This window comes from Mytilus edulis, chromosome 7 (genome assembly GCF_963676685.1).
Source record: "Mytilus edulis chromosome 7, xbMytEdul2.2, whole genome shotgun sequence".
Taxonomy (NCBI): Eukaryota; Metazoa; Mollusca; class Bivalvia; order Mytilida; family Mytilidae; genus Mytilus; species Mytilus edulis.
In genome coordinates this window covers 9,464,843-9,484,810 of record NC_092350.1, presented here as the reverse complement: position 1 = coordinate 9,484,810, position 19,968 = coordinate 9,464,843, and the positions used below count along the sequence as shown (strand labels likewise).

Sequence of the window (19,968 nt, the reverse complement as noted above, 5' to 3'; positions counted from 1 at the left end):
CTTTTAAATTGACTGACAAAAAGCATGGTGACCTTCAGGGTTTTAATTACCATTTTTTTTTTTCATCTCAGTGCACTTTAAATTTGGACTTCCCCAATTTAACCACAGTCTATTCAGCATGAAATATAGCTCATTGAATATAGTTAATAATACATATCAAGAAGAACTTTTACACCAAGTTTAATGATTGTCGGCCACAGAATTCTGGTACATGATCTAATATCAAGTCAACATAGCAAGAAATGAAGTTCAGAGGGGACTTCTTTTATTGGGTTGCTGTACATGTTAAACTCCTCATTTAGCATCTTTACATCAAGATATGTAATTGGTGGACTTTGACTGTTAACTGTACTTTGGTCAGAAATCTTATATATGCCATGAAACTTGCTTTAAATCAAGGTTAAATGACATACTTATAGTTGAAAAGGTTACATTTTACAACCCTCTCATATTATAGACAATACTCACTTGTAATTTAGCCGGACATTTCCCAGGTGGAGCTGGTGGAATCTCTATTTCATCAAAAGACTTGTTCAGCATACTTCTTGATAGCGATGCTAACAATGAGAACCAAATATCAACATTAAAAAACAAAGTTATTATTAGGGAGATAGATTTATATAAAAGCACTACTCTAGTCTGCTAATTCCATTTTTTAATTACTTATATATTCTTTTTTTTTTACTTATTCTTGTAGTTATACATATAACAAGTTATTAAATAAAGTCTGTTTACATAGTTATAATTACACATTATTACCACTACAACAGATGGAGCTTATTGAAACTGAAATCACTGTCATGGAAGAGGAAGATTAAGCATGCTGTAAAATTAGTTCAACACTTTCTAGTTTAAAGGACTATGATCATCAATTCCAAATTGTTAATAATTTGATGATTTGGCTGATCAAGAGGATGGGGTTCTGGCATGTTTGGGGCTAGTAACCCTCCTTTATCCCCCCTTTTGAAAATGGATGGCTCTGCCCCTCATACTTATTAGCATTGGTATAAATTCACATGAAGAATACAAAGAAATCAGTACAATAAATGTACATATATGGTTATCCATTCCCTGGACCATTTATTGGTCATTGTGTATCGTTTAATTGTAGATGCTGTTATAGTGTCTTACAGGTATCAAGTCACAAACTAGTAAAACTATATCAGGGCATTTCAGGAATTTCGATGATCAGGAGAAGGAACATCTTATCAGTGGATTTTCATAACATTTTGACAAACTCTCTCTAGAGAAATATTACAATATTTCATTAATTTCAATAAATGGTTTGTTATTCACATTTAGAAGAAACTTTTAATATAATCACCAACTTTCAGATCTTGACTGGAAGATCATACATATACATGTATAGGTCGCTTTGGTCCCCCCCCCCCCCCCCCCAAGTTAACTTTAAACCTTTGTCTGAATGACTGGTAATGTATGTAAGACATTTAATCTTTTACTTACAAGCCTGTTCAGCATTCAATGATGTAGTTCTATCCACTCTCTGTCAATAAAAAAATATATATATTACAAAATAGCCCATAACATAGACAAAAATTCATATCATTAATTTACGCAATTATTATGATTATTTTGAATTTTACAACACAAACACAGGATTTCTAAAAATGTTGGCTGTTTCAACATAAAGGTTTGCCTAGTTGTATCACATTTTCTTGCTTCTTAAAGGGAACATATATTTGACAAAATATGATTCAAGACGTCTCATTTGTATATTTCAATAAAAAATATGAAATAAATGTCCCCAAGAAATTTTATCTGCTTAACACTATTTTGTACTGATTACGTTTGTTCTTATATGTGTCTTAGCATGTACAACCAATGTGTTCAATTCACAGAAATAACAAATAATCAATAGATTAAATTTAAACAAGAGGCTCCAAAGAGCCTGTGTGGCTCACCTTGGTCTATGTGAATATTAAACAAAGGAAGCAGATGGATTCATGACAAAATTGTGTTTTGGTGATGGTGATGTGTTTGTACATCTTACTTTACTAAACAGTCTTGCTGCTTACAATTACTAGTTTCAGTGGAAAATGTTAATAAAAATTTACAAATTTCATGAAAATTGTTAATAAAAATTTACAAATTTTATGAAAATTGTTAAAAGTTAACTATAAAGGGCAAAAACTCCTATAGGGGTCAACTGACCATTTCGGTCACGTTGACTTATTTGTAAAGCTTACTTTGCTGAACATTATTGCTGTTTACAGTTTATCTCTATCTATAATAATATTCAAGATAATAACCAAAAACAGCAAAATTTCCTTAAAATTACCAATTCAGGGGCAGCAACCCAACAACGGGTTTAACCGATTCATCTGAAATTTTCAGGGCATATAGGTCTTGACCTGATAAACAATTTAACCCTGTCAGATTTGCTCTAAATGCTTTGGTTTTTTGAGTTGTAAGCCAAAAACTGCATTTTACACCTATGTTCTATTTTTAGCTGTGGCGGCCATCTTGATTTGATGGCCGGGTCACCGGACACATTTTTTAAACTAAATACCCCAATGATGATTGTGGCCAAGTTTCGATTAATTTGGCTCTGTAGTTTCAGAGGAGAAGATTTTTGTAAAAGATTACTAAGATTTACGAAAAAATGGTTAAAAATTGACTATAAAGGGCAATAACTCCTAAAGGGGTCAACTGACCATTTCGGTCACTTGACTTATTTGTAAATCTTACTTTGCTGAACATTATTGCTGTTTACAGCATATCTCTATCTATAATAATATTCAAGATAATAACAAAAAACAGCAAAATTTCCTTAAAATTACCAATTCAGGGGCAGCAACCCAACAACGGATTGTCCGATTCATCTGAAAATTTAAGGGCAGATAGCTCTTGACCTGATAAACAATTTTACCACATGTCAGATTTGCTCTTAATGCTTTGGTTTTTGAGTTACAAGCCAAAAACTGCATTTTACCCCTATGTTCTATTTTTAGCCATGGTGGCCATCTTGGTTGGTTGGCCGGGTCACCGGACAAATTTTTTAAACTACATACCCCAATGATGATTGTGGCCAAGTTTGGTTTAATTTAGCCCAGTAGTTTCAGAGGAGAACATTTTTGTAAAAGTTAACGACAACGGACTACGACAGACGACGGACGCAAAGTGATGGGAAAAGCTCACTTGGCCCTTTGGGCCAGGTGAGCTAAAAAAGGAATAACCCAGAGATACTGTTTTTCAAATCAACTATTTAAAAAAAAAATTCCCATAACTAATATTTTTGTCATTACAACTGAATAATCAATGTTGTCTCAATGGAAGAATAATTGCTTTGTTGCTGAAATGTGCAACTTTTACTGCAAAGTTCGTGTGTTAATTTTTTATTTATATAGTTTTTATTTACTGTACTTATAATCACTATTTTTCACTAATTTTATAGTCTACCTTTTTAGTGATGTGGAAGTTCCCCAGTGTAGTTTTAATTTGAGTATAAGGTTTTGTGGACTATTGTTCCTCTTTTTTTCTTCATTTTGCTTTCCTATGGTATGTCTTTAATTCATGTATGATTTTTGAATTTGTTTTTTCTAATATAAATAAGGAGATGTGAAATTATTGCCACACACAAATTAACCTGAATCAAAATGACATAAATATAGGCAAATTTAGGTCAACAATCTGACAGCAAAATAAATATGACAAATTCTGAAACAATTAAAATGAGAAAATCCAATTGATTTCTGTTTCATTTATAAACATCTAATCTTTACTGGTCCCTTCAAATCTCTTGATCCACCACAAAGGACATAAATATTAACCTCTCCACCATTAGAGTACATGTATATACTTAACTTTTTTTGTCCATACAACTTTTTTTCCTCCTAAGAGATTGAACGCACCTTTCTAGTCTTCTCAGATGATCATATATACTAACCATTTCTGGTCCATACAAACTTTTCTCTTCCTCCTCAAAGTAAAATGTATATACTAACCTTTTCTGGTCTGTACAAACTCTCCTTTTCCTCCTTAGATGATATACTAACCTTTTCTGGTCCGTACAAACTCTCCTCTTTCTCTTCAGAGGTCAGGATATACTAACCTTTTCTGGTCCGTACAAACTTTCTTCTTCCTCTTCTTCTTCCTCCTCAGAGGATATACTCATATCATCTTCATCACCCTCCTCTTCATCTAATCCATAATTAGATACCAGTCTTGTTACTGTAATGTCGTAAATAAAATATGTAATACATTTGTACATGAAAGCAATGATGCAAACTCTGATTTCTGCAGAGAACAATGACAATGAGTTAAGTCATCTGTACATGTATGTTTAAGAAGTTTTTCAACAAATCTTTATTAATTAGTCATCAGTGACCAGTTACAAATTAGTGTAAAATGTATTCCCCTATTCAATATATCATGAGTTTCCACTGTCAACATGGTCAAATACTTCCCCAACTTTCCTCTGTTCATCCTTCCTAAGCTATTTTCAAGTCTTTTACTGTGAGAAGACGAAACAATTTACTGTTGACCTAGACTTGATAAACCTGCTACAAATTATTCCAGCGACAGAAATACACCATTTTGTGGATAATTTAATGTAAATTTATGACATAATAAGTAACAGCAGGATGGACAATTTCAGAAATAAAAATAATACAAAAGTTTGCAACCTATTGTTCTTTACAATGCAGGTTTGTGTTGCTTATTCTTCAGTTTTTTATGTTGAGTCATGTATACTAATGTTTGTCTGTTTGTCTTTTTCATTTTTAGCCATGGCGTTGTCAGTTTATTTTCGATTAATGAGTTTGACTGTCCCTCTGGTATCTTTAGTCCTGTTTTAGGTAAACTTGTGTCATTATAGAGTAAAATTAATGTAAATAAATAAATAAATCGTTTCATAATTACTTTTTCTATGTGGCTTTGGTTTTGGTGCAGTGTCCTGTGACTGTGGGGTAGATTCAGATTTGCTGTTTTCATCTTCCAGTTCTAGGGTTGTAGCAGGTTGTGATGGTGGTCTTGAATCTTCATCGTCATCATCAGATATATTGTCAACCGATGCTATGTTTACAATTGCTTCATCGTCAGACTTGTCAGATGTCTCGTCATACGAGGCTAATGAAGCCATTGCAGCTGTACTGTCGATTCTCTCCATATTTGAAATGGTTTGAGTAACTCAGTTCAATAATTTCTATCAATATGGAGAAACACTAGGCTAATACCATCACTGTTAATATGGGGACGAAGTCCCCAATAACAGTAGAAAATTCAATAAAAAAAAAAAATTCGGGAAAATTTCCCGAATTTTTCATTGTACTAATGAACTCAAAATCGTTCAATTTTTTTTATGTCATGTTTTGGAATCCCGGACCTGCGCAGAAATGTACAACATACTTCCTTTTCCGGTCTCGTTTGTATGAAACTTTGAGTAAAATATATATTTATCAGTCTAGTATAAAATAGGAAGGAACGCGCAATACCAATTTCATTTTTAATAATTCCTTGATATGAAAAAACGTTACCTAATGATAGCGTTTCTTTGTTTACATTGCATATGACGTCATAATTTAAATAACGTCACAACTAAAAACCCTAACAACAGAACCAAAATCGGAAACGTTACGGTATTTCCGTGTCTTTTTTTTGACAAATAATTAAGTTACAAAAAAATAATTCATACAGACTTCGTTCCCATTTACAGGTAATGCCTGCCTCATATTATTTGTATTTCTAACTCTTTGCCAACATGTAAATGTTTAAATACACAGATGTATCACAGGTACAGAATATTTACCGATTAGTCGTATATTCCAAGATTTCAAGCATTATCAAACAACAGATAGTTAAAGGTGTGGAATGTGTTATAAGTTAATCAAATAAAATGATCTGTGGTTATCTAAGATACATTATTAATCCATAATTTAAAAAAAAGAGAGATTTCTTTGAAACGTTGCTTTTATATTTCAAAGTCGATTATTTGCTCTGTAAGGGGAACCACTAATGACAGGACGATTGCCCGGATAGTGACAGGACGGTTGACCGGACGACATATAAATAGTCATAACTTTTTTGTTATCCGATAGATTTGTTTAATATTTGTAAACCTGAAAGATATTAAACTATATTTTATGAATATAAAAAAAAAGGAGGAAAAATAATTATTTTTTAGCAAAAAAAGTTGACCGGACGGTATTCACACTCGCCAATATACGCTAAATATATATTCAACTGGTTGACGACAAGTGTTAATATCTCTTTTGTTTTACAATATTTGTCCATGAAACTCAGGAATCTGTGAGATTTATAAATATATTATACGAAAATATAAACTTGATTGCAAAAAAACGTGTTTTTCTCAAAAAAAAGTTGACCGGACGGTATTCACCCTCGCCGATATACGCTATATATATATTGAAATGGTCGACGACAAGTGTTAATATCTCTTTTGTTTTACAATATTTGTCCATGAAAATCAGGAACCTGTGAGATTGAATAGTATATTACACGAAAATATAAACTTTAAAGTAAAAAAGAAAAAAAATCTGCAAAAAAAGTTGACCGGACGGTATTCACCCTCGCCGATGTACGCGTTAATTATATTGAACTGAGCGACAAAAAATGTAAATATTTTTTTTGGTAAACAATATTTTTTCATAAAACTGAGATATGTGCGAGATAAATAAATATATGATATGAAAATATAAACTTTATGATAAAAACGATAGAAATCATTTCTGGCAAAGCAATGATTGAACTCAAATCAAGGAAAACTGTCACCTCATGGATGAATCCATCCATATGATATGCCAATAGCAAAAGGTTATATATATCCCCTTTGCTCAGTCTTTCTTCCTCATTGACTTTCCTTACTAGGTTCTCAACTTGTTTCACATTTCTAGCATTTAGCACCCCTTGGTGTTCACCAGAAACTGAACCATTTGATATGCTTTCTCTGTAAACATCCATGGCAGTTTTTTCACCTGACCTTATGTCTTGCTCTATTTTTCTTAATATAGAAGGAGCAGTGCGTGTATACTCAGGGGGATCTGAATTTTTGCTGTTCCCATGGCCAACGGGTACATATACCGTCTCATCTCCCTCATAATGCACAAGTATTAAGCTTTTGTTACTTTTCAAACTATATGCATGCAGTTTTCTTAAACTGTAAAGAACCAACTGGTCTTTTTCTACCGTTTGTTTTGTCTGTTGTTCCTGGTAATCGGATTTTGTAAAAATGTTTTTTAAGAACATCATTACCAATGGTGACTGATTTTGTACCATTATTTATCCACAGATATTGGTCACATTTCCAATCATCTGCACCAGTTTGAAACAAGTAAACTTCGTTTGTCTTTGGCTTATAAGGGGGAACATTCGATGTACAAGATGTTTCAGGTTTAGTTAAAATATCTACTATTTCTGTTTGATGTAATACATCTGTATGCATATAGACAATAGACCCACTGTCCATTTTGATATTTTGTCTACTGGTAAGTTGTACTAATATGATGGCTATACAACTGTCTTTAAAAAGACATGCCTTTAAATAAAGCAATATATAGTAGCACTAATATCAATCTGTTTACTTTTGTATTTATAAATATATGTTTGACAACTGTCTTTAAAAAGACATGCTTTTGAATAAAGCAATATATATAGTAACACAATTATCAATCTATCTATATCAATAGTTCAATAATGAATATATATTGAAAATTGTCTTTAAAAAGACATGCTAAAAGCAAAATATAGTAGAAATATAATTTGTGTGATCTGAACTGGTTGAAAGTCAGAGCATAAATGACTGAACAATTGAATAGTTATTATTAGGTGAGTTAAATGTTAATCTAAAATCCTGAACTTCATAAAATTTCTTCTTTAATTGGATACTAATTACCAACTGATTATAAGGTAATTCAATTAAATGTATTTGATGTCTCAGGTGTGAAAACTTTAATGACATGTTATTTGGCTTGATTGGTGATTACAACAAGTGTCAAAATTAGATTAATTTGATTAAATATCATTACTTCTAATATGCATTGGTGAACTCGCTCACATAAACATTTTGGGATCATTGTTTTTACTTTAAAGTTTATTTTTCTTGTAAAATATTTATTTAATCTCACAAATTATTTCATTTCATGGACAAATATATTATAAAAATGAAGAGATATTAAAACTTGTGTTGATCAGTTCAATATATTTAAATAATAATATCGGCGAATGTTAATTCCCTCAGATCAACTTTTTTTTTTAAGAACAACATTTAACATATTTGATATAAAGTTTATATTTTCATATCAAGTACTTATTGATCTCTCAGATTTCATAAATTTGATAAAATAAAAGAGATATAAACACTTGGGTCTACCAACTTATATTAAGGCATATAACGGCGAATGTTTGTTCCGTCCCAGTGGCGGATCCAGAGGGGGGGTTCCGGGGGTGCGCACCCCCCCCTTTATTTTGGCCGATCAATGCATTTGAATCGGGACATATGTTTTGCACCCCCCCTTTGCCCTGCATCCGCCACTGCGTCCGGTCATCTTTTTTTTGAAGAAAAACATTTTTATTTACTATAAAGTTTATATTTTCATATCAAGTATTTATTGATCTCGTAGATTTCTTAGTTTCGTGTAAAAATATTGTAAAACAAATAAGATATTGACACTTATTTGTATCAGTTCAATATAATTAACGCGTACATCGGCGAATGTGAACACCGTCCGGTCAACTTTTTTTGGAGACAAACTTTTTTTTTCACTATAAAGTTTATATTGTCGTATCCAATATTTATTATTCTCACAGATTCCTGAATTTCATGATAAAATATTGTAAAACAAAAGAGATATCAACACTTGTCGTCGACCAGTTGAATATATATATAGCGTATATCGGCGAGGGTGAATACCGTCCGGTCAACTTTTTTTTTAGAAAAACACGTTTTTTTGCAATCAAGTTTATATTTTCGTATAATATATTTATAAATCTCACAGATTCCTGAGTTTCATGGACAAATATTGTAAAACAAAAGAGATATTCAACTTGTCGTCAACCAGTTGAATATATATTTAGCGTATATTGGCGAGTGTGAATACCGTCCGGTCAACTTTTTTTGCTAAAAAATAATTATTTTTCCTCTTTTTTTTTATATTCATAAAATATAGTTTAATATCTTTCAGGTTTACAAATATTAAACAAATCTATCGGATAACAAAAAAGTTATGACTATTTATATGTCGTCCGGTCAACCGTCCTGTCACTATCCGGGCAATCATCCTGTCATTAGTGCAACCCCTCTGTAAGAACCAAAAATTTAGGCCATTAAAAACGTTTGCATGATTGACACTATTTCAAGTTATTTTTTTTGTTTTCGTATTCGGTATCGGAATTAAATAATTTTATGTTATAAATCGTTTTCACTAAATACATGTTTATAATTTTTTCAAACTAATAATTGGTGAATTTCGATAAAACATTTAAATTTTACTGTTGAAGATTGTTTCGTACTTTGCCAACCGTAAACAAAGCATGCGCTAAATTCTTATGGCTTGAAAAGTTGTTTACATCGTTTCCTGGGAAATATTTTTAGAAATTTTATATCTATTCTCTGATTTTCTGATGACATCAAACATTTTGACAAAGGTTTTATAGTCTGCACTCCACTGTATCAAAATGACCTTGCAGGTAAATGCAATGATTGGCAGCTGTCACTACAGACAGGCAGAAGTGCTGACCTGTTGAGACAAAGTAAAAGCATGGACCCCTCAAAACATGCCTTATTTTACCATTGACATGTTTCTTATAAGTAAAAGCATGGTCCCCTCAATGTTTATTAGCCTTATGAGTATAACTTTTTCAACTGATTTCTATACTATAGTTTGTTTTTATGTTGTACTGTTATCATGGTTATAGTTCTGTCCGAGGTAAGGGGGAGGGTTGGGATCCCACTAACATGTTTAACCTCGCCACATTACGTATATGTGCCTGTCCCAAGTCAGGAGCCTGTAATTCAGTGGTTGTCATTTGTTTATGTGTTACATATTTGTTTTTCGTTCATTTTTTGTACTTAAATAAGGCTGTTAGTTTTCTCGTTTGAATTCGTTTTACAAATGTCATTTCGTGACCTATAATACAATGTAGCTGACTATGCGGTATGGGCTTTGCTCATTATTGAAGGTGACCTATAATTGTTAATTTCTGTGTTATTAATTTTGGTCTATTGTGGAGAGTTGTCTCACTGAAAATAATACCACATCTTTTTTTATATACATTTTGAAGTAATGAACAGGATTAAATTAGTTCAAAACATTAAACGTTAAAAATAAATGCAGAATAACAGAACATATTGGCTGAGTGTTTCTGAAATATCAGTTTGTTCCTTCTTTAAAATATTTAACTTTTAGGTAATAAAATTTTATTCAACTGATATTTTAGTTATTTAGCTGTAATGTTGACATTTACCTGAATAAAATAGGGAATGGGAATGCTGAATGTTCTGAATAGGGAAGTCCTCATACATGTAAATGGTACTGAACCCATTCATGCCTTTTATGTGGGCATTACACCCAATATACAATGTAGGGTATTATTTAACAGTGATAATAAGTCAAAGTTTATATTTTTCATTTATATGGTTGCCAACTTTTGATAATCTTCATTGGGGTCTTTGTATGTACAGTGTAACAATTTTTTGAAGGGTTCCAATTTTTGCAGCTTTTTGTCTGTTTTTCCCCTTTAGTATTAGCTCCTTTCATTGTTATGCCTTCTTTTTATCTTATTGCCTACATGTACTGCTGATGAAGTTACCAATTTTCAATTTTATAAAATGCATGATACTTGTCTCTTTTTTATTTTGTAGAATAAATAGTAGTTTATTATTCTTTTGTAGAAATAAGTATGATAAGTGAAAGCTGACATATATACATGGATCACACTACTTCAGAATCATTGGGGAAAGTGACCAGAAATTGATTTAAAACTGATACAGAGAAGTGGTGAGACTAAAAGAGAAGTGCTTGTTCATGAGCAGTGCTGTACATAGTGTTTGAATTTTGTAATGATATTCTTGTCAATTGTATCTTATTTATTTGTATTCTTCTTTGTACCTTATAAATCTCATTGTTAATTATGCTAACATTTGGACAGTATGTGCACACGCTTATATTATGGTTATAATAACAATATGACTTTATATAACTTGAAAACAGTTTTAATGTTCATAAGTGGGTAAATCAAGAGAGTTTTGAATATTGAATTTTACACATACATGTACAGTACATGTACATGTATGCATTTAATTCCTTTATTATACTGCAAGTTCATAATTTATTGAGATTAACATGATTACTGAATAATCTTCACAAATTAGAATTTGATTATTGTGGTTTTGGGTAAAGTACAATCAAAATCCTAAGTTACTGACTTGATAACTAAATCTTCCAAGGCTTATTACTATCTTTTTGATACGCAAAATATAGTGCATTGATCTTAACATTCTATACATCCTATCCATGAATATTGTCTGAAATTATCAATGAAATATATGCTTAGATATTCAAGTCACAAAATGATGTTACACCTGTCAAGAAAATTACATAACTTTTGCAAGGTGCAGGAATCTAATATCTGTTCTAAAATTATAAATTATGTCATTGCTAAATTTAATTTTAAAATTGGAGTTATCTCCCATTGTCCAGAATTGTAGTTGAATCAACTACAACCAATGCTTTATACAATTTGATGCAATGTTTAATTTTACTTCCTACTGATAAATTAAAGCAATCTTTACCATTTAGTGCTTACAAACACTTTGATTAATGGATGTTTCATGGAAATAATGCATTTAAAAAAAATTTGTTGTTGCAACTTCACAATTTTTCTTGCAATAATAAAAACTGCAAAAGATTCTGAATTTACAAATCCAAATTATATATTGATTTTACTATTTATATTATTCATTTCAGGCTATATAAAGAAATAAGATGTCCATAATGTCAGAACAAGAAGTGAATGTTAGAGTGGCAGTAAGGGTAAGATCCCACTTGGGTGTTTATTTGCCTGTCATATAATGGTCATATTATAGTATGTCAGCATAAAAAGGAGAAACAATTTTTGTCAGTTGTCAAGGCATTTCAGTTAAACATTATTATCTGCAGTTCAAACTGCCAGAAAATTCACAGCATGCAGATAAACAGCCTTTTTGGCTTATTTTATTATTGCTTTATGATAATTTGGGGCAACTGGTTTATGCAATATTTCTTTTGCAGATAACTAATCATATACTTAATATAATATGATTTAAAAAAATTAAATCATGCAGAGAATGCACTATAATTATGCTATTAAAAAAGAGATGTACATACGGTATGATTGCCAAAGAGACAACTCTCCAAAAAAGACCAAATGACATAGAAATTAACAACAGTATGTCACGTATAGCCTTCATCAATGAGTTAAGCCTGTATTGCATAGTCAGCTATAAAAGGCCCTGAAATGACAAATGTAAAACAATTTGAACAAGATAACCTAATTTATGTACATAATAATTAACAAAAAAAAAAATATGTAACACAGCAACAAAGGGCAACCCCAGAATTACTAATGATTACTACATTTAATAAAAAAAAAAAATTGTTGCCTTCATTGATAGCTTCTTTCTAATCCATGTCCTTATCCTAGATACTTATTTACTTGTTTTCTTTTTAGTCAAGAAACATGAGTATACTATGTTTTATTGGACAAACCAAGTCTATCGTTCCCATGTACATTTATGATACAAATCTTGTAGCAAGGTACCACCTTTAATTCTGCTGTTGTAATTAAGACTACAATGTAGCAGTTTAGAAACAAATCTTTTGTGTGTGAAATTCAAATCTACAATCTGCTATTTCTTTATACACAGGTTAGACCCTTGTTACCTAAAGAGAAGATTGCTGGAGAAGAAATGTGTGTACGAATAATACCAGCAACAAATCAGCTTGTGTTAGGGAAAGACAGAGCTTTCACATTTGATCATGTGCTGTCTTCTAAAACAACACAGGTAAATATTATAATCACATTTGATCATGTCCTGTCTTCTAAAACTACACAGGTAAAGGTTATAATCAGTGCATTGGAGAATAAACTAATACATAAGACAAGATCAATAGCTTGTCATCATTGTGGTTGTCAGTTTGAGTCCAATACATGGCAGGTGCGTACAACTCGTAATTGACTAGGACAGTTAGTTTTCTTACCAAAGGTCAATGGTTCTCTCTAGACACTCTGATATCCTCAATCAACAAAAATGGCCGCAACAAAATAGCTGCATTAACACCAATTAATCATAAGGCAAGAAACAGCAATTAATGCAATATTAATTTTATTTCACATGTAATAAACAGTCTTAATTCAGATGTGCAATGATATCGTTGTAATTGTAACAATCTAGCTACTTTAAGATATACTCTTATTTAAAGCATTTAATGTTTGACTTTCAACAGATAGTTCTACATGATAAATAACAAAAATGTGCAAAAAACATTGTTTGTCATCATTTTCAGCATACTTAATTTTCATGTTAGTTGGTTAAATTTTACCATACAGGCTGGGTGAAGAAGGAGGGTATATGTTTTCTAGTCAAAAACAATTGTGTATTTTTCTATGATTTTTTTTATCTTTTGTACTTCAGGATGAAGTGTATAAATCTTGTATTGAACCCTTGGTAAATGGTATATTTGAGGGCTATAATGCTACAGTGTTTGCTTATGGTCAAACGGTAAGTACCTGATAAATTAATTCAAATTAAAGAAATATCAGTGCAAAAAATATGTTTTATAATGTTTTATACAACTGCTATAGATGATGTTGTCGTTGTCCGAAGACACATTTTGTCTCTTGACAATAACTTCAGTTAAAGATTATGGATCTCTATGAAATTTAACAAGAATTTTGAATACCACAAAAGGAAGGTTGGGATTGATTTTGGGGTCATGGTACCTCGTGTTGAGGAATAAGGGGCCAAAGTGACCAAAAACAAGCATTTTTGTACTTTCCAGACAATAATGTCAGTTTATGGATCTCTCTGAAATTGTACCACAAGGATCCATATCACAAAGTGAAGGCTGGGATTGCCCCAATCATGCAGGAATTAGGAGGAAAAAAGGGGCCAAAAACAAGCATTTTTCTAGCTTCCAGACAATAACTTGTGTTTAGGTGTATGAATCTTTTTGAAATTGTACTACAAGATTCCAGCCACAATAGGGAAGACGAGGATTGAGTTTGGGGTAATTACTCCAAAAGGGGGGGGGGGATTTCTTTTCTATCAAATTTTTGTAATTTCAAATGTTTTGAAAAACTTCAATAAGAAATCTTTAATTGCACAGTATTGAGCAATAAATTTTGAAGATCTTTGACCTCATTTACTTTGTGTCTGAAATCTATATTATGTCAAAAATTTGATTGCAATTAAAATTCAGACAGTTTCGAGCTTGAATATTGTGTCCAAACTTGCTCAAACTGTTTGGGGTTCGTCCTTTGCTGTCATATAAGGCTGGGCTCAGGAAAGCATTTTATTATATTCAGAAAAAATGTGGTTAGAGGATGTGAAAAATATTGACTGTAACGTAATTTTTTCTCTTAGGGTTCAGGAAAGACTTATACTGTTGGAGATGGCATATCTTCCTTTACAGATGAAGAATATGGAATCATACCCAGGGCATTGAAAGCCATATTTGATAATATGCAGGTAAAAATTATACATAAAAAATGGGCGCTATATTCTTTCTATTGGTACCTATTTTATATGTGTTTGATCATATTCAAATGTATTGCAGTGTAATTTCTGATACAAAATTATTATGAAACACTCTCACTTTAAAAGAGATGTGGAAGATATCAAAAGGGTAGTAAAACTTTAAAGCTGTAAACAAACTGACAATGGTAAACAAACGAAAAACAATCAAAAGACAATCAACAGTCTACAAAACACAGCATAGAAAACAAATACAATCAACATTCTACAAAACACAACATAGAAAACTAGATTATCAACAGTCTACAAAACACAGCATAGAAAACTAGACAATCAACAGTCTACAAAACACAGCATAGAAAACTAGACAATCAACAGTCTTCAAAACACAGCATAGAAAACTAGACAATCAACAGTCTACAAAACACAGCATAGAAAACTAGACAATCAACAGTCTACAAAACACAGCATAGAAAACTAGACAATCAACAGTCTACAAAACACAGCATAGAAAACTAGACAAAGCTACACCAGAAACCTGAGGCGATTTAGGATTCTCTCAAATGGTAAGCAGATCCAATTCCAAATGTTTAACCTGTCTTGCTCATGTAATTACATACTTGGATTAGAGGGCTTGATTGTTATGACAATTGGAACTTATCTGTGAAACAAATATTCAAAAATGGTCAACCAGCTTAAGATGTCTAATGTTCACTTGTTAAATGAAAAAGCTATGTGCCATTTTGGAAGTGTTGTTGCAGGAACTGATCAATCTTCTTTTAATTTTCAGACCAATACTACAACTGAGTTTTCTGTAAAAGTGTCTTACATAGAGATATACAAAGAAGAGTTACAGGACTTGTTAGATGTTGATACGTCAAGTAAAGAACTACATGTCAGAGAGGACGACCAGGGCAATACAGGTAGGGTGATCACTATAAACAGGGTAAGAGGTTTAATCCCTTCATGGCATAACTGACAATTGAAGTGCATAATTTCTAGATGCATCAATAAAAATAAGGAAATGATGTAAAGATAGATAACTCACATACAGAACTTCATGAAAGATTAAAAGATTGCGGTAAACAAGTTGGCACAATTAAAAGTTATCAACCAATCACCTTGTATACTTAATTTATTTTTATTAAATATTGAAAAAAATAAATATAATAACAAGAACTTGTCCAAATTGCTGCCAATCAATCAGTTAGTAAATCTGTGAATGATCAAGTACAATTCTATAATAACTGATCCTTTTTACTTAAACTGAGTTTTTTCGTGTACTGTTTTCTAGCTAAAACTTCTGTTGCTGTACAAATAAGTTACAATTATAAACTTGTGTAATAACTGACCATAAGAAAAGTCTATTTGAGTCTGAATCACAAAGGGAATTTTGTTCAAGGTTTATAACCATTTAAAAATATGTGATATTTATATAACATTCTTATGGTGTGCTATAGTTCAACTTAAACCTATAATTGTAGTGATAATTGGTGCAAGAGAGGTGGAATGTGAATCTCTAGATGAAATCATGTCACTGTTGGAATCTGGGTCATCTATACGTCACACAGGGTCAACACAGATGAATGAACATTCCAGTAGATCTCATTCTATATTTACAGTCATAGTAGGTCAGTATTTAGGACAATATATATTTATGTTCATTGCCATAAGGTAAAGGTGAACCTGTCCTCATATGAAGTTTTAATCTATGTTATGCGAGATGTTCGCCACCAATCAAATATTAATTTAGGTATTAATATTTACATAAAATGGATTAAGATTGATTATACAAGTTTTAATTTGCCATTCACTAAGAGAATTTATAAAGAAGTAATGATAGCATGAAATAATTATATTTTCTATCCTAATTTTATCTATGTCTGTCATAAGTGACACAATATATTAAAGTTTAATTATTATTTTTTGCAATCAATTAGGAAAAAATTGGGTATAAGAACATGTTTTAATACTACTTGAATAATCTGAATGGTTTGCCTTTTGATATTTTTCAGGCCAGAGATGGGTAGAAGCTGATGTTATGGCAGGGAAGAGAAAACCGTCAGAATCTAACGAGATCATTGATGATGGTAGGTTCAGGAATATCTAATAAAATTACATTCTTAACACAAAATCATATATATTTGTATACATGTAATTATTATGTTTGAATATTAATAGATGTGAAAATGTTTCTACATTATTTTTCATTTTTGTCGAGCCTGCGACTTTTGTCGCAGAAAGCTCGACATAGGGATAGTGATCCGGCGGCGGCTACGGCGGCGGCGTTAGCTAACTTCTTAAAAGCTTTATATTTTAGAAGGTAGAAGACCTGGATGCTTCATTCTTTGTATATGGATGCCTCATGTTACGAACTTTCCGTCAGTCACATGTCCAATGTCCTTGACCTCATTTTCATGGTTCAGTGACTACTTGAAAAAAAAGTTAATATTTTTTGTAATGTTAAATTCTCTCTTATTATAAGTAATTGGATAACTATATTTGGTATGTGCGTACCTTGTAAGGTCCTCATGCCCGTCAGACAGTTTTCACTTGACCTCGACCTCATTTCATGGATCAGTGAACAAGGTTAAGTTTTGGTGGTCAAGTCCATATCTCAGATACTATAAGCAATAGGTCTTGTATATTTGGTGTATGGAAGGACTGTAAGGTGTACATGTCCATCTGGCAGGTGTCATCTGACCTTGACCTCATTTTCATGGTTCAGTGGTTATAGTTAAGTTTTTGTGTTTTGGTCTGTTTTTCTTATACTGTATGCGATAGGTCAACTATAATTGGTGAATGGAATGATTGTAAGGTGTACATGTCTAGCTGGCAGGTGTCATCTGACCTTGACCTCATTTTCATGGTTCAGTAGTTATAGTTAAGTTTTTGTGCTTTGGTCTGTTTTTTGTCAAGCCTGCAACTTTTGTTGCAGAAAGCTCGACATAGGGATAGTGATCCGGCGGCGGCGGCGGCTACGGCGGCGGTGTTAGCTAACTTCTTAAAAGCTTTATATTTTAGAAGGTGGAAGAACTGGATGCTTCATACTTTGTATATAGATGCCTCATGTTACGAAGTTTCCGTCAGTCACATGTCCAATGTCCTTGACCTCATTTTCATGGTTCAGTGACCACTTGAAAAAAAAGTTCAAATTTTTTGTAATGTTGAATTCTCTCTTATTATAAGTAATAGGATAACTATATTTGATATGTGCGTACCTTGCAAGGTCCTCATGTCTGTCAGACAGTTTTCACTTGACCTCGACCTCATTTCATGGATCAGTGAACAAGGTTAAGTTTTGGTGGTCAAGTCCATATCTCAGATACTATAAGCAATAGGGCTAATATATTCGGTGTATGGAAGGACTGTAAGGTGTACATGTCCAACTGGCAGGTGTCATCTGACATTGACCTCATTTTCATGGTTCAGTGGTTATAGTTAGATTTTTGTGTTTTGGTCTGTTATTCTCATACTATATGCAATAGGTCTACTATATTTGTTGTATGGAATGATTGTAAGGTGTACATGTCTAGCGGGCAGATGTCATGTGACCTTGACCTCATTTTCATGGTTCAGTGGTCAAAGTTAAGTTTTTGAGTTTTGGTCTTTTTATCTAATACTATATGCCATAGGTCAACTATATTTGGTGTATGGAAATATTTTATGATCTTTATGTCAGTCGCGCAGGTTTTATTTGACTGTGACCTCATTTTCACGGTTCATTGCACAGTGTTAAGTTTTTGTGTTTTGGTCTATTTTTCTTAAACAATAAGTAATAGGTCAACTATATATGTTGTATAGAAGCATTGTTAGCTGTACATGTCTGCCTGGCATGGTTCATCTGACCTTGACCTCATTTTCAAGGTTCATTGGTCTTTGTTTAGTTATCTTGGTTAATGTTAAGTTTATGGTACAGTTGTTATAAAGCTTAGCTTTATACTTAGGACTATCAACATAATATCAATGATTAGTATAGAAGGCGAGACATTTCAGCGTGTGCACTCTTGTTATAATAACTCTTTATATTATGTGATTTATATATTTATTGCATGTGAGACCCCATATAATAATGTCTTTATAGATATACAATACACAATTATATCTGTTAGTGGCACACAATATCAGAAACTTGTTTTCAGATCCCTAATAGTAAATATATCTATGTGTGTTACTGTTACACCAACATTATGCTTTTCAGAGAATCAGTTGAAAGGTTTGTTTAGTTTTTGCAAGCTCCTTTCTTAAAACTTATCTGTATATTTTGTACACTGCACTGTTTAGTTGCCTACACTGTAATCATTTGCATATTTAGGTTGTCATCCTAATTATTTTGGACCTATAAGCTTGTAACCTGCAATTATTTCACAATCCCAGAACTTTATTGTTGTGAACTTATTTTTTGCCATTGTTTTGTTTTTAACCCTCTAACAGATGTTTAGAATGTTAACTCAGTTTGGAACGACTTTAGCCAGGGAATAGGATTTTCCCAGATGATAAGTGCTGCTGGAATTAGAGTACAGCATGTTTAAAATGTATAGTAAATAACATGCATGAATGTGGATTTTGAGATACAAGCTGCTTTTTTGAACAATGTTATATATAGCCAGAATTTTTTCATTTGATAATAAGCTGACAGGTACATTATATTTGCACAGAAAAGGAATCTATTAATGTTTTAACATTGGGCTTGTGAAAAAAATAAACATAAGCCTTGTTTTAAGATATTTTATGAATATACCTATGGCCATATCTTTTCTTCTTTTTGGAAACTTAGCTTGCAAAACCACATACTGTAGATTCATTAATTTTCGTTGGATACCAATTTTCGTGGGTTTCGTGGTTACAGGTAAACCACGAAATTAAATGTTCCACGAATGACAAATTTGCTATGGGCTTATAGGAAGACTGCATCAAAACCACGAAATTAAATATCCACGAACATCCAAGTTTTCCCTTATCCACGAAAATTGGTAACCACGAAAATAAATAAATCCACAGTATCACTTACTACCAATCATTTTCATTTATTATCTTATATTCTTTGTACTTTGCCAAAAATCTAAACTTATTTGTAAAAGTCATTGTTTTCATCATTATCATTTTTCATTTGTAAGCCTCACCAAACACTGGTCAAGGATGCAGTATTTTTATTTGATGATTTTTGATAGAAATAATATGATATACTGTAGGTTTGGTTTTATGTCATCTTATAGCACAGGAACTTTTGGTTTTTTATCTTGAATTGAATACTTTTA

General features: G+C 32.0%; 2 protein-coding genes across 15 annotated transcripts in view; one reads left to right on the top strand and one right to left on the bottom strand.

Annotated features, from left to right (window-relative positions):
* Positions 1-9,337, bottom strand: part of LOC139529896 (SAP30-binding protein-like) — a 28,270-nt gene extending 18,933 nt beyond the window's left edge. Inside the window, exons 1-6 of one of the 4 annotated variants that reach the window (XM_071325855.1) lie at positions 9,272-9,337; positions 5,686-5,955; positions 4,882-5,200; positions 4,073-4,191; positions 1,465-1,504; positions 469-557 (exon numbers count right to left, since the gene is read on the bottom strand). In XM_071325855.1, coding sequence (XP_071181956.1) covers positions 469-557; positions 1,465-1,504; positions 4,073-4,191; positions 4,882-5,128 — 495 coding nt within the window. In that variant the 5' untranslated portion in view covers positions 5,129-5,200; positions 5,686-5,955; positions 9,272-9,337. Of the gene's footprint in view, positions 1-468; positions 558-1,464; positions 1,505-4,072; positions 4,192-4,881; positions 5,201-5,685; positions 5,957-9,271 lie in introns of those variants that run through there. The other 3 variants (XM_071325857.1, XM_071325854.1, XM_071325856.1) reach the window with 3 other exon arrangements.
* Positions 9,338-9,477: 140 nt separating this feature from the next.
* Positions 9,478-19,968, top strand: part of LOC139529876 (kinesin-like protein KIF27) — a 41,492-nt gene continuing 31,001 nt past the window's right edge. For all 11 annotated transcript variants that reach the window (XM_071325826.1, XM_071325824.1, XM_071325818.1 and 8 more), the window contains exons 1-9: positions 9,478-9,663; positions 10,868-10,973; positions 11,943-12,008; positions 12,881-13,018; positions 13,649-13,735; positions 14,600-14,704; positions 15,501-15,633; positions 16,195-16,341; positions 16,726-16,800. In XM_071325826.1, coding sequence (XP_071181927.1) covers positions 11,961-12,008; positions 12,881-13,018; positions 13,649-13,735; positions 14,600-14,704; positions 15,501-15,633; positions 16,195-16,341; positions 16,726-16,800 — 733 coding nt within the window. In that variant the 5' untranslated portion in view covers positions 9,478-9,663; positions 10,868-10,973; positions 11,943-11,960. The remainder of the gene's footprint in view (positions 9,664-10,867; positions 10,974-11,942; positions 12,009-12,880; positions 13,019-13,648; positions 13,736-14,599; positions 14,705-15,500; positions 15,634-16,194; positions 16,342-16,725; positions 16,801-19,968) is intronic.